We start from the raw sequence: 16665 nt of genomic DNA on the forward strand, positions 1-16665 counted from the left end.
GCCAGTGTGTTTTTCCCTTGGCGAGATGAATGAATGTTTGTTGTAAAATATTCTTATTGACAACTCTGCTAACGGTGACGTTGTTGCTTTGGCCGCAACGAAAGAGTGGTTGGAGAACCATTATTTGTTCCACATTGTGAGTGTGTCCGTGTGTGTGTGTTTGATGGGATTTGAGTTGTGAACGATGGCATGTTGCTGCGAGTTAAGGGCCTCAGAGTCATAAACGCAGGTCTCACAAACGGTTGTTCCACCAAATACAAAAAAGACACACACATAATTTTTATGGTTTTACAATTAATTAATCATAAAACATAAGAAGAGTAATTAAATTTTTGTAAAAACAAATCATTAACTGGGCGTTCTGTTTATTTGGTTGTTTTATTGCCGCAGCGGAGCAAAACAAAACCGAAAGAGTTAAAAATCACGTGCGAAAATAAGCCCATGAAACAAATTTATAGAAAACTGAAGAATAGCTTTTTTGGAGAGACAAAAAAACTAAACTGAGATATACGTCGTATAGTTTATGCTCGGAGAGAAACATACAAAACAGCTGGATTGTTAATTTGTATTATTGAGAGGGAGCAAATTGTAGAATAAAAGTACAGACTACTAGAAGAAGAAGAAAAGCGTATAAAGCATGGGTCTTCCAACTGCAAAAGAATGAGAATAAACATATGACCCAAAACAATGAGAGAGTGAGCCCCCCACCAAAATACATTAGCAAAGGCAGAGGCAGTACTGACAGCAACAGCATTTCAGATTAACGTTGGCGCTCAGTTTGCGTCAAACAACAACAGTGGCATATTACGTCGCCGGCATCGCCAGTCTGCCAAGCTATTCAGTTTACCATCCAAAATACTCGTTTTATTTGTTCGTTTATGTAGAAGCTATAGCTGCAGATATTACCAATTACACGAATTTTATACTCTTTTAAAAATTTCGTTTTATTATAATATTTATTATCGTAGAGCGCACAACTGTCTGCGGAGAATTTTTGCGCCAAATAATATAACAAAACAAAAAAGCCCCAACAAACATTAAACAATAACCGCCGAAACTTGAAACGATAAAACACTGTGAGCAGTGCTAATAAAAGAAAATTTACTAGAGTGATTAAATAAAATAAATATAACAAAAAAATATAAAAGACAAAAATATTTTTGAGAAAAACAAAAATAAAATAAATAAACGGTAAACAAAAAGATAAATACGAATGCAACGGAGGTTTTGTATGTAAATCTTAGAATTTCTCAAAGAAAAACGGAAAATCATTGTCTTATTGTTCATTGAATGTAGTGTAGTGCTGCACTTGATTACAATACCGCAATCACCACTACCACCACCACCAGCACCGACATTCTCCTCATAGTCTAGGTTTCCGCCGCCGCCGCCACCGTGCCATCATTATTTGAGACCAAAACACCATAACCCAAAACGTCGCCACACACCATACCACATCCACAGAGCAAGCGAACGCACCGCCCGCCACACACCATTGAGTAAATGCAGCAGCAGCATCCATAGTTTTCTGGCTCTGCCCGCTCCGCCGACGACTGCCAACTCCACACTCAATGGTAACGCGCTGCCGTTGTCGTCCGCTATAACCATCCAAATCATTTTATACATTTTGTTAGTTATATAGTCAAAGTCATCAAATCAACACAACACACAACAATTGCCAATGCTTGGGCTATTAAAAAAATAAAAATAATAAAATCGAGAAGAGAAGAAATCATAATTTCTTTCAACGCCCGCTTTATAGTAGTGCAAGCAAATAATCAAGCCCCAACAACATCAAATAAAATAATAAAAAAATAAATTCGAAATTATCCAGTCACAGATGTGTTTGTTGTGTATTTAAATGCAAATAACAATAATCTAACAAAATTTTAATAATTAAACAAAAAAACCCAAACAACAACAAAAATTTAAGTGAAATTAATTGAAAAAATCAACAACAACAAAAAATAATAATTTTGCATACACATTCATGTGAACAAAAAGAAAAAAATCGAAATTGTCAACTGAAAAAAAGAATGTTATAAAAAAATTGTTAAATGTATTTTAAAACATCGTAAAAAATTTCGTACGTGTCTAACCTTAAGCGGCGGAAAAGTGATAGTTTAAAGATTTTATTACTTTTCGAAAACCAAAATAAAACCCCGAAAAAATTTTACGACTTTTTAAACGCGTGTGTTTTTGTGTATTTGACAACAACTTCTCAAGTAATACCACCCACATTCAACCAGAAAAAAGTCATAAAACCACAAAAATAAATCAATAAAATTTTTAAATGCAATAGCAATAGCGGATCGGACTAACCAAGAAAAAAAGTGTCAAATTCCATTAAACATTTAAAACCGGCGCTAAACGAAAATTAATACCCGTGTGTAAAATAAAAGCGACGGTATAACAACAAGTGATATAGAAAATATCAATAAATAAAAAATTAGAGAATTTTTATTTAAATTTTTCTCACCTGGTTTTTGAAAAAAGTGTTTCAGTTTTTGTAAAGTGAGTTTATACCAATCAATTTAACAAATTTCGTTGTCTTGGTTTAAAAAATCGCCAACTACCACCAATCTCATACACAAAAAACCCATCACATCAGCCACAAGGTAAACCTCTTTTTTAATTCATATTTGTTTTAGTTTTTAATTTAGTTTTATAAGTTTTAAATTTTTATTGGACTTTTTAGTTAGTTAGAATGCCAAAAGTATGTTTCTGTAAAGAATCTTATGAATTACACTGATGAACGATCAAAACTTTAGTAGTTCGAAAAAAAATGAATTTTTGTAAAAATATCATTTAAATATAATTCCCCAACGTAATTCATTTCGCAGTTTACAGAAATATGTTTTTATTTTCTTGTAAAATATTATTTAATGTCGTTAATAATACAATTGTTATTTTTATACTGAAAATGCCGTCGTCAAAATATTTCCTTTATCTTGTGTTGTGGTTGAAGATTTTCATTCATATTCCCCGAAATTTCAAATAAAAAAATCATTTTTATAATAATCAAATACTATTTGATTTTAATACGATGATATTTATTTATTCTCGCATTTATATTTTACAAGCTATTTTTCTGTATTCTCAAGAAGGTTCGGAGTTATGAGACATGTGTCCAATTATAAAATTCTATAAATACACTCGAACTTCACCTCTATAATAATTTCGAGGTATGGAACCGATGCATTACTATGTTTGTGGCGAAAATTTGTTATAGAGCGGTAGAATATTCCTTATAAAAAATATTCGTTAAAAAATTGTCAATTTAGCTTTCTTTTATAAATTATTTTCGACCTCAAAAGTGTGAAGTTTTGCATCATATCAGTTCCTTTAATGTTTCCCAGATATACAGTTTTCTACATAAAACCATTTCTTCTACACCCAATAAGTCATCATCTACAGCTTCGATGTAATCTTCAAAGTTTTTAGTTTTCCGAATAAAAAATCAACCAACGAGACGAGTCCTATGGATGGGGCATTATCAATGTTGTCCTTACAAAATTCGTTCAAGTATGAGTGTTTAGGAAGGGGTCTTTATATAGTGCAATATCAATTTTTTTTTTCAAAATCCCACTCTTTCCAGGAATGGGGCTTTCAAGGTACTACCCACAATGCCTGATGACCTAACCGACGGTTAGAAGTGTCGCTCAATTGTAGATGCTTAGTGTCTCTAACGTTTTTTTAGATTTTCAATGCTTTTAATTGCAAATTTTCAAAATTATTATTCGTAAATTGTTTCACAGAATATACGCGATAATTTTAATTGAACTAAGTCCCCGAAAACGTAAAAAAACGGTGGGCGTAGTCTGCTCATTAAGAACAAGACCCACTCAAGCCTCCGTTTTGGTTTTCACGTTAAATAATTATTGAAGACGATTTATAGGGTTCTTCATCAGTGATGTTCCTCAGGGTCAGATCCGAGTCTTGAGTACTTTTATATCAAAATTCGATGGACAACCAGACCACAAGATTTAAAAGCAAAAATCACTTCATCATTTATATTCAGTATGATTTTATATTTTCTTGGAAAATATTTGTATCAGTTTCCCGATATTGAATCCCGTTTTTTTTAACTGGCATAATTCGATGCAATAAAACCAATTAAAATAATAATGTTTATTTATTGTTAATGACATTTTATTATTAGACCAGTTTTATAAATATTTTTGAGATGTTACAATAACAAACATTAGATTTTTTTGAATTAAAAAAAAAAAAAATAAATAAAATAAATGTAAGCCTATGCAACTCCCAAAAATATATTTAATAAAAATGGCCTAGGATAAAGCCAATCGGTGAAGATCTTCCTTATAACTTAGTTTGTGGTAAAAAAACTTAATTGTTGTGCGAAGTCAATTTTTTTACATTTTATTAAATTAATTCGAAAATATGGACTTTTCTTTGAACCCAAAAAACAACAACAAAACAACAACAACAAATTAAATTATATAATATGTGCCAAGTTACAAACCTTAACAAGCATTGGTATTCATTTACCAGCCCATTTAAAATCTTAAAAATAAAAAATCGAGAATGGGGGGGGTTCCCTTAATAAAAATGGCAAATAAAATTATTTTTTTATATTTTATTAAATTAATTATTTATATAAACGAAATATGAATTAACAATTATTTTTATAATATATTTTTAATTCATATTTAAAAATAGTTTTATCTTTCATTTGGTTATTTCTATATTTATTTTATTATTTATTGATATAAGTTATTATTATTTTAAATCATTATTTTGAAATGTGGTTTACTTTTGGGCAGAATTTTCAAACATTACACAGATTATTTATTTATAAAACTAAAACTAAGCAAAATAAAATTGGATTTATTTTGCTTAGTTATAGAGAGAATTCGTATTATTTTCAATCCAAAAAAACTATTCAAACTTTCTTATGAAAAAATTAGATCATTTAAATTTAAAGGAAGTTTTTCGTGTATTAAAATTTTGTTTTGTAACGTTTAGAAGTTGATTTTTTTGCCAGAACACAATTTATTTCGACCAGGATTTGCGTTTAATATATAGCGTCGGCAAAACGCATTCATAACCACTTTAAAATATTTACTATTTCCATATATCTAAATAAATAAACTGATATTAATATTAACGTCAACTAAGATATTTTGTTTAGATAATGTTAAGCTTATTATATTATCTAAATATTAAGCTAAACAATTCAATTTTATTGGTCAGTGCATAAAATCTATATTTTTCAAAAATTATCCATTTAATCGGAAATATTTCCTATTATAAATTTTTCGTATTTAATTGGGAAAGTTTTATTTTTTTAGCCTTTCTATAATATAAATAAAGAAAAATTTATTTTCTATCTTAGAAGCTCCATATTTTTGAAAAGCTCCAATTATTAGACATTCATTGAAATTCGAAATTATTTGCTTAGTTTTCGGTTTTAAAGGTAAATACTCTGTCTTACACAATTTTCAACTAAATTTGTTAAATAAATAAATCATAAAAATATATTTTTTACAAAGTACATAGCAACCAACTTCATCAACTAAAATATAATTTTTGAACATTTGAACTCTAAAGACAATATTTTTTTGAAAGAAAACAATAACCAACCCACCCAACCACAATCATACAATTTTTTTAACCATCCTTAACACCACAACTAATTTTCCACTAAATAAAAACCTTAAATAAAAACAAAACAAATTACTACAATAGTCGTCCCCTCATAAAAACTATGTGCAATGTCAAAATTTGTTTTCGATAGTATGCTACCAAAGTATCCACAGTTTCAACCATTTATAAGTTCACATTTAACTACAACATCACAAAATTCATCATCAGCAGCTGTTGCCGCCGCCCTAGCCGTTGCCGCTGCCACCTCGTCCACGTCCAACAGTAATAACAATAATAACAACCAACAAAATAATCACAACAGCAGCAACCAAAGTAATAACAACATTTCCAATAATTTAACAGGAGGTCACACCAATAACGTTTCATCATCGTTGTTATCACCCAACAATTCGGGACACTTGAATCAATCGTCCAATTCGCCAGTGTCATCATCATCGCCCAGTTCTTCAACGGCCTTTGGTAGTTCTCTGGGACAACATCCGTCGTCGTCACATTTTGCCAGTGGCCAGCATCATCAGTATTCGTTGACAGCAGCATTACAATTGCAACAGCAACAACAACAATTACATATTAACAAATTAGCAGCCGCAGTTGCCGCTTCCACACAACATCAACAGCAGCAGCAACAACTTCAACAACAGAGTAACGGTAGCAGTTCCTCATCGTTGCAACTTCAGCAGCAGCAACAACAACAGCAGCATCAACAACAATTGTTGTTAACACCACCCTCGGTGCATAATTCGCATACCGGTGACAGCAGTTGTTCACCCTCACCGTCAGCATCGTCATCGCTGCATCGCAGCTTAAACGATTCATCGCCGTCGTCATCGGCTCAGGTCGTTAGTGCCGCAAGTTCAGTGGCCGCTGCAGCAGCTGCCGCCGCCGCTGCTGCTTCTTCGTCGTTTGCCATACCGACAAGCAAAATGTATCCATCCGTATATTCAAATCATCCCAGTTCACATGGTGGCCTATCGGGCATGCCAGGTTTCACAGGACTCGAGGATAAAACATGCAGGTAAGTGCAATGAAGATAATAGCATCAGCAAATACTATAATTTTGATGTCAATAATATCGGAATAGGAAATCAACGATTGGGTTTCTAAATAAAATAGAATAAAATATTTACTTTGATTCATATATTGGTTCCATAGTTCCCCCATGCTGCTTGCGTTTTGTTAATTGCAGATAGCTGCAAGTCGATACGTCTAGGACCAGATAGGTTTTTATAAATAAATAAAACTGTGGTTTGATCACTAATTTGCAGAAGAGAAACTTCCAATTTCGAACTTAATTTCCCAAGATTCATGGTATCCATAATATTCATGAGTAGTAGAATTACATGATGTTATTATTCTCAATACACATTACAAAATGTCTTCTTTGAAGATCTTCATTCAGGCGGGCCCTACCATAATTATTGCCATTGAAACCGCACTCCGCATTACATATTATATGGCTGTTATGGCTTCCAATATACCTTAAACACTTCCTTGTTTAATTATTCTTTTCCGACAAAGATGTTTTTATTATTGGCATAGAAATCACAATCCGGACATGAATCCCTAATCCCTATTCAAGATTTTAAAACCTGACTTCGGATACGACTTAAAGGATGTTCTGCCCCCAATCCTCACATAATTTGCATGAAAACCACAATCTTCTCAAACTATGCTAATCTAATTTACATATTCTAAAGATAAAGATTAAATTTTGAAGGTTAATTTGGCAATGCTTCCGCAAACCTTTAGAGAAGACCTCCTCTTTCCATCAATGATCCTCAATCAAATGGTTTAGAAACCACAATCCGCTCAACGTGAACTACTCTAATATACAGATAATACGGCAGACTAATTTCTGAAGGTTAGTCTTTTCGTTCTTAAGCTAACTTCCCATTACTTCCGAAGGCCTTTAAATGCCTTTTCCTGCTCTAATCGCCATTGATCCTCACACAATCGCCTCAACTTAAATTGCTCTAATTTCCAAATTTCCACGGCCAGATTAATTTCTGAAGGTTAGCCTGGCTCACTTCCCATTACTTCCGAAGGTCTTTAAATGTCTCCTCCTTCTCTTTTCGCCATTGATCCTCACCCGAATGGTGTTAAAACCACAATCTCCTCAACTTAAACTGCTCTAATTAACAGATTATCCTTAGAGATTGTGCAAACATAACCGCAAAGGTCATTCCTAGAGCCATGTTTATGTTTTATGACCATTCAATCTGGCAACTTGCTGTTGTTGGTGTTACAACAAATTACCAATACACCATTTACATTTAATGCATTTGGGAGGTCATAAAAATTAGAGCACACATGCCGAGTATTACAGAGCCCAGCAGCATCAGGGTATTACAAGGAAACACACAAGCATGCACACCCACCCAATGCCACTTGAAGATTTATTTTCTTGTTATTCATAAATTTGAATTGGTAGTCAAATCCTAATGATAAGTAGGCCACAAATCTGCTGGAAAACATCTCCAAAAAAGAAATTCGCACGCCTATTTGTTGTGTGCCTAATTTGCATATTAGCCGTTTAGGTAGGTTGAGCTGGGGGATTATAGGCTAAGCCTCATTTAGCACTGGATTAGCATTTCATGGTTAATATTTTTGTTTTTCTTTTTGAAAATCTCCCTTTTTGCAAAAAAGTCAAGGTTCTTTTAATTCTCTGATGTTTTGCCAACAATGCTAATTTTCTTGTTTTGTTTTTCTTATTTTTCTTTCCTTTTCCTCAATTTCTTCTCAGCAGGTACTCAGACTCAGTTATGAACAGCTATCAATCGATGAGCGTACCTGCATCCGCATCAGCCAGTTTTGCACAATTCTATCAGCATGCAGCTGCCGCCTCAGCAGCATCAGCTGCTTCAGCCGGTGCCATTGGTGTTGATTCACTGGGTAATGCCTGTCCACAGCCCTCATCGGGTGTGGTGCCCACCGGTGGAGTTGGTCAAGGTATTGCCGATTTACCCCGTTATCCATGGATGACTTTAACAGGTGAGTACTTTTGGTGACTTATTTTAAATCGGACGCAAATGACTGAAAAAAGTTAAAAATAATTATTTCAATGATCGTTTATAATGTAATAATAAAATTAAACACGGAAGAAAAACAATGTGGAGGTAGTTTATGAGTCAGAGGATAGAGTAATAAATAAAGTAACCAATAACCAGTTTGATGAAGGTATGCAAAATGTAATAAATTAAAAGGGATAAATATGAGATTGTTGTTTTGACCACGGCTGAATTAAGAAGGGATTTAATTTAGAAACTGGTATTTTCGATAAAAGTAACCAGTAACCATTTGATTTTTGAAGAATTATAATTTAGAATATGGTACAATTTCCCCAAAGAAATAAATAAATAAAACAATAATAGTCACAGCACCATATTCCTTTCACACAAAATTATTGAAGCATTAAAGCTTTGAATCTTGCCTTTTTAAAAAAGTAACCAATAACCGGGTTATTAATGTTCAAGTATAAAAATGTAGAAGAAACCTCAATTTCACACAAAAAATGTCGATTCAAATGTTACCCTTATGGAAACATTTCTTATTTTTTATATGAAATCCATATTATTATTTTGATTCCAAGTACTTAAAACGCCTTCTGTAAAATTGGTAACCAGTAATCGGTATTTATTCGGTTTTTAAGGTTTATACCAGAATATATGGCATTTCTGTTATATTCCAATGATATATTGTAATTTTGCCCTTGTCCTAATGATTTTTTAATATGTGATTTCTAAAACCCCATGGTTCCACTAATTTATTAATCATTCAAATACAACTAATGACATTTTAAGAAGAAAAATTGATAATGATCGTTAAAAAAAAGAAAAATGGAGAAAACTAAATTCAATTCCCCACCAAGATTTATTTTCGCCTTTACACAACATTTACCTTTGTTTCTATTTTCAATTTCAATGACGCGCTCACATAAAGATCAAAAATATTGTCGTAGGTTTTTATTTTTTTGTTTGTTTTCTATTTATGAAATTAATATAAATAATGAAAAAAAAAAAAACAACAACAAACGAAAACTATGACAAACATTGTTAATGAAGAATGAAGAAAAAATCAAAATTTGTATATAAACCACTCGACCAAAAAATAGAAAACAAAAACAACTAATAATATCAACTAGCTGACTGACTAGAAACCCTAACTCAAGTCATTGAACGTATGATGGGCTAACATGCAGCAACAACAACCATGAGACACAATACCAGCAATGTTAAACAACAACAACAGAATGACACCGGTGTATAGGCAACATTACCCTTACACCAGAAAAAAAGTAAAAAAAGAACGAAAAACAACAACAAGAATATCAAGATTTTTTCGAATTTCATTTTGGAATTTGAATTTCCAGACACGCATCATTATCATCAGCGGCAAAAGCAGCAGCAACTAATGCTTGCCTTAGTTCTGCTTTTGATTTAGATTTGATTTTTTCGTTGTTTTTGCTGCATACATACGTATCTCTTTTCCAGCTCATTGTCGTTCGGTCTTCTAGTTGATTTTTTTTATTTTCAACAAAAGATTCCTTGCTTTTGATAGATATCATCCAAAAGGTAAAATATAACGCCTTCACACACAAAATTTTACCCCAAGCCGCATGAACTGAGAAATATGTAGATGCATACATACACAGACAGATATACATCATTGCCTAGTATAGACCGCACCTCTTTGAAGAAGATTATCTACCTAGAAATTGTTGTTGTATATTGTGTGTTTTTTAATGATGAATTCAAATCCATGGCGATCATCATGATTTGTTATTGTTGTTTTTCTTTTGTTTGTTTGGTGTGGCCCGAAGAAAGCCATTAGAATAAATAAAATCAATGTGATATATGATGAAAACGTTTATTTTTTCTCTCTTTTTTATAAAATATTCTAATTAGGTGCTAAATATTTGGAATAAATATTTTTATAATTATAACTATTTAACGAAATGAATTTGAATTAAAATTAAAATCCAATTGGATGATTGAATATTTCATTTTGGGAGAAGATGGGAGAAATTTATCTAAATTTATTTGAAATATTAAAAAAATAATAAATTATTAAAGTAATAAATATTGATGAACTATTTATTAATAATTTAAATTATATAAAAAAATATTTCTCATGTTGGGCGCCAGTCTTTATTTTCCAATAAGGTTATTATTTTTAATAAAATAAAAATATTTTTTTTGTTTATTAAAAACATATCAACCCTATTTTTCATATGTCTTTCTATATCATATATTTTATTCTTACATAATACATTAAAATACATACATTCATGTTGGGCGCCAATTTAAAAAATAAATTATATTCGAATTATTTTTTATTAAAGTAACAAATATTTTTTTAAAAATGTCTCCTAAATTTGTAATCAGTTTTTTATATGTCTTTTTGTGTCATATATTTTATATTTATATAATATATTTAAAGTAAATATATTCATGTTGGGCGCCAATTTAAAATTTTAATTATTTTCGAATTCATTCAATTGTTTGTTTCTTATCCCAAAGAAATAATAAGGTGATAATAATAAAAAAAAAATAAAACTTTAATGGATTTAATAAAAAATAAATAATCTTATAAATTTTTAATTTTTTTGCAATTTTTCTTCTAAAAATTTTTCTATAAAAAAAATTGGGCTCCAATTTACATAAAAAGAATATATTCGAGTAAATATTTCCAACTTTTTGAATCTAATCCAAAATCATGTTTAACGTTGTCTTATCGAGAATTCCAACCCTTATTTTCCTTACAACAACCCAATGTATTGTTATTATGGGAAAATACAAATAATATTACCTGGCAACCATATTGGCCGCCATTTTGAAAACATAGGCAGATGGGGTTTCAAAGAATATTAGTTAATGAACAAATATAATGAAACATGTTTAAAAACTATTTCGTAACTTCTTCTTTGAGAGGCAATTTGGCAAAAGGTGGAAAAACAGGTTCATTTTTAATGAGAGATCATCATTTCTGATAAGAGTTGAGCGTAGAGTTAGCATGTCAGAAGTTTTTATTGAAAAATATTTGAATTTTATTACAATCTTTGTGAGCGTCAAATTTGACTAATATTCATAAATCTAATTTTTCCTTTGTGGAGGGTCTGATGGGTATGGACCCACCGACTTCGACACACTTTTAATGTAATATGTATGCCTTTGAAAAATATCAACAATTAATTAATTTACTCAGCATTTCCGTAATTTCCATTTTTATGCTCTTTAATTCTCCCCAAATTTCAAATTCCATTAACAATATTTAAAATTAATAATAAAAAAAATTTAAGTGTTTTCCAATGGCTTGTGTTGTTTAGAAAATTAAAAAACAATGATGTTATAAACGTCATGTTGAGCATGTTTATAAAAATTCTATTACCCCCTTCAAAACAACAAATTATAATAATAATTTATTTCTTTTCACAACCCATTGGCATAATTTTGTTTTACTTTTCATTCGTTAGAGGAATAAATATTAGTTTCTGGTTTTATATACCTGCTAATGACTTATGTTGCACGTTTTTTGGAAAAAAAAAATAAATTTGAAATTGTTTTAATGTTGATTTTCAAAAATTTGCCCATGAAACATGTGGGTCTAAATAATGTTTATAAAGATTTTTTTTGTTATTTATTTATATTGTTTATAATGGCAAGGAAAATATTTTTTAAAAAATTGTTTTATATCATTGTTTAAGATAAAACAGACAGGTTTTTTTTTGGAAAGAGGTGATGAATAATGTGTTGCTGAATATATGGATTTTTTTTAATTTTAAATAGTAAGGAATGCCGAAAAATTGTCTCCTCTTCCCCTCTCCTAAGAAATGTATATAAAAAAATTATGGAATAATTCTAGAAATATTTGATTTAATAAATAATGTGTTTTTGTTCTATTCTATTTATTATCTTCCACCTATCATTTGAAGTTTTATTGCCGTTTGCATTTCGCATTAATCACATTTCTTATTAAAATCTAATTTAAATCAATAATCAGTTACATGTGAATATCTATAAACTTCCGTATGGCAATATCCAAGCAATTGCCAAGAATTTTATGGTCAACGTTTAACTAGTTAACTGGCTGGCCATGTAATGTTAGATGTTGATGAAATAAATTTAAATAATTTTATCGGTGTCGGTTGTTCGTTGTTATCTTGGTAACAACTTTTCAAAATCCGTTTACTTGGTTGTTAACAAATTCAACAACTTTATTTTTATTTACAACAAAAACAACAAGCCCATATAAATTTCAATTAATTATTTAAATTAAAAAAATCGAACTCAAAAAATTAACATAAGACATAGTAACGCAACAATTGAAAGTATGGTATTGATTGGCCAAGCTGATGTTCGATACAATTGACTTTATCATCCATTGTGATACACATCTTTGCATTGATATTTAATTGGTTGGACATCATGATCAGCATCATCATTTTTTAAAATTGATTTGAGAATATTCTTATTTCATTTCCCCTCCCTTTGTTCTTCTTCATGAATTGTAGAGATATCATAACCTCAAATGAAATGTCATGATGTGCAATACATTGACAGTTAATTTAAATTATTGCAAATATTTGCAGTGTAGTATAGGCGCTAGGCAATCATGAGAAGGCACCGCATCATTTTAGAGATTCAGAGAAGGAAACTATGACTATGTCATTTAAAATTCAATTAGAATGTCAGCAAATGATGACAACGACAGCCAGCCAGTCAGCCAAGCCAGCAAACTGTAAATGAAAAATGCCAGCCAGTTAATACAAATTCAAGAAGCTTGGTGAATTGACACATCGTCTAGAGAATGAGAGAAAGGACGGTTAGAGACAGCCAGCATGGCAGATAGATATAGAGGCCAGGCGAGCACACATTTATACATATAACTTTACATTTCTATATTATTTGGAGAGAAACGCCTTTGAACAAGTTTTTCGCCCATTCAAATTGCATTGACCATTTTTTCATGTCTTGTTGGTTTGCTTGTCTTTTTTCATGTGTGTGTGGGGGGATATCTTTACAGAAATTACATTAACAAATGCATAAATATTAAATATATATAGTAAGATATTACTGTTGTTGTCGTTGTTGTTTTTGCATATTTTCACAATATTAAAATTGTCAACATGGTAATTTTGAAGACAGAAAATACGAATTGTTGTGATATAATTTGTACAGTAAGAAACATATATTGGGATTTGTATATAATAAATTAAAATGAAGGCAAAGGGTGTTATTGAGTGGGAGAGTCATATACGGGATTAAGATAAAACCTATCAGTTTTATATTTCAAATTGAGTGGGAAAGGGAAAATTATGCCACATCTTTTTAATAGACATTTTTATATAATTTACAAACATATGCGTACCGTCGAAACCAGGGCCAGAGGGCTTACTAAGCTTGGAATGATATCCAAGAACCCTATTGAAATTGGGAAAAAATCGGTTCAGATTTCAGATTTTGATAATTAATTGGGAATCAAAGCCCCCATACTTCTTTCGATTTCCACGAAATTTCGCTTTGCGTTTTGAATTGGGTCTAGAATGTTGTGTGCTAATACTCGTGAAAATTGGTTCAGATTTAGATATAGCTCCCATATATATTTTCGTCCGATTTTATGTAAATTGTGTACCAAACTCCTAACGCTTGCCCGATTGACACGAATTTGCAATTGAGACTAGAATGACGTTATTGCGTTTTGTTGATATTGGTGCAGATGCAGATATAGCATATAGTCGACGCAGTCTGACTTAACTATATTCATTACCGGTTTTAACGTTGGTGTCATTTGGATATCCACGGTGTCGTTAAGCCTAAAAACAGACCTAATGCCTAATTGGATTGCCTTAAAATCCATCTTAGAAGTAAGACTTGACAGCAACATCAGGTCATAGATCTAAATACGAAAATATCCCTTCTTACCTCTACAACATGATGCAAACACATCTAATTCCTTTTTCAACCACATTATTCTCTCTCATTAAAGAAAAAACAACAAAGCGACACCATCATGCAAATGAATTGACTGGCTCCCCATCATTCCTTCCACCGAAGCATAAGAAAAAATGTCAAAAGTTATATTTTCATTATAATTCTTAGTCATTCATGGTGGTCCTTTCACAAAAATATGTAATTACAATTCACCAGATTAAGGCAAACATGGCGCGCAATCAATTAAGCAAAGGAATGAAAAGTTAGTCAGACTGACAAACAGACGGACCAGGAAACCCCACCATACGGTTAAACATGAAAAGGAATTCAAATTCATGAACAAAAATCGCTTTATTTACTTAAAGTTTTTTTTTGTTTGCCAGTAAAAAATATCAGGGGTTTGAATCTCTACACCAAGTGAATGCACAACGATACAGATACAACCATATATATGTATATATGTAATTCTATAGATATATCTTTTGGTTCATCCAAAATATATATGAGTGTATTTGTGTGTGTGTGCATTTGGGATGAGTAAACTGTTGTCTTTGGATGTTTGGCGCGCTTTTTGTTCTCTATGTGTGTTTGTCTTCCTCGTCGTCTTCTTCTTGCTTTTTAATTAAAACACACACAAATTCTTATGTTGCTGTCATTACTTTGCTCATGACATTCTCCTCGATGATGATGACGGTGAGACGCCGACTATGCTGTTGCCTCTTGATAACCCTCCATATCTGTTGGAAACCCCTGGCATAGTTAACATAGACCATTGTGGGGTTTTGCGCCTGTCATTGGTGCCTGGTCTATGCTGCGCTTTTCTACAAAATTTATGTGCTTTATCGCATTGGATGCATCCAGCAGGCATTGCTGTATGGCCAGCATACATGTTGGATTGCTTGCTGGGTTTGCTTCTTAGTTGCATTCCACAATTCTTATTCCCAGGCAACCCAAAATTAAAAAATCTATTTTTTTCTAGAAATATTTTACCCTCCTACGAATATCGTATTCCACGCCACTGCTTATAGTAATATTACACGTGCCGTATGAACGAACCTTCACCAAGAATTGTGTATTCAATTCTCAGTCCTCTTGTTTTGTTCCAACTCCAACTGAATGTGACAGAATAATAATTTTGGTTTTTGTTCCTTTCCGTTTGTTCTTTTTTAGCTTTCTTCCTTTTTTCACAGCTAGCTGTGTGTGTATGTGTTAAGAGAAAAAAGCATTTTACAGATAATTAAAAAAGCACTGTGCAAACTTTCGCTTAACTGAGTCCGTTTGCAAATATTTTGTATGCACCATCATTTATTTCCGCATGGCTAGCTATTTTGTTTTCTTCGTCTTCTTCCTTCAACCACGATTGCCATACAGACAACACCAGCCACTGTCAGTCTGTATGTTAGTCTTTTGGGCCATTCATTGAAATGCCTGAAATGTTTTTGCAGTTAAATATGTAGGAGGAGAAATTGTGCAATTTTTTTAAATAATCAGCAAGTGATGTGGAATAAAGAAAAACGACATTTCCATTTCGCTGGTTTGAAGTTTTTGTTGTAGTTTTTTTTTATTTTTCTTTCGAATAAACATGAATATGCATACGCTTGGCTGGCTTGGGTTCAATTTTATTTTTATGCCAGGAAAAATATTAAAATTCATTACAGTCCTTGTTGTGTATAATCCTGCTGCGAGTGAGATAACTTAAACGACTAAGGGATAATGGGGAGAATGCATTTTTTCGCATATTAAAGAGAAGGATGTGAAAATGTATATTATCTTTTTTAAATTGAACGAATTCGAATACAAAGTTTATACTTGTTGCAATAAATGAAAGATATTTACCACTTTAAAATTTTAAAAATATTGATCAATCTCTTCAACATTAAACAATTGGTTTCAATAAATCTCTTTGAAACATTTTAATTCCAAATTCGAAGTTTTTACTTGTTAGAATAAATAAAAAAATATTTAATATTTTCAAATATTAAAAATGTTGATCATTAGCCCTTTGCAATGATCCCAAATTGAAATCATATTTTAGTAAATTTTAAAACTAATTACTTTAAAATCAAGACTAAAATGCGTATTATAAATCATGAAGGTTCTTAAT

The 16665-nt window shown here is 31.4% G+C and overlaps 1 protein-coding gene across 2 annotated transcripts in view; it reads left to right on the forward strand.

Annotated features, from left to right (window-relative positions):
• Positions 1-5693: 5693 nt before the first annotated feature.
• The window catches only part of LOC133326535 (homeobox protein abdominal-A), a 35355-nt gene continuing 24383 nt past the window's right edge, over positions 5694-16665 (forward strand). Inside the window, exons 1-2 of one of the 2 annotated variants that reach the window (XM_061535161.1) lie at positions 5694-6646; positions 8375-8622. In XM_061535161.1, coding sequence (XP_061391145.1) covers positions 5739-6646; positions 8375-8622 — 1156 coding nt within the window. In that variant the 5' untranslated portion in view covers positions 5694-5738. The remainder of the gene's footprint in view (positions 6647-8374; positions 8623-16665) is intronic. The other variant, XM_061535169.1, reaches the window with a different exon arrangement.

The sequence above is a fragment of the Musca vetustissima genome, unplaced genomic scaffold (assembly GCF_032173495.1).
Source record: "Musca vetustissima isolate MV318-11 ecotype Yass unplaced genomic scaffold, APGP_CSIRO_Mvet_v1 utg14552, whole genome shotgun sequence".
NCBI classification, from domain to species: Eukaryota; Metazoa; Arthropoda; class Insecta; order Diptera; family Muscidae; genus Musca; species Musca vetustissima.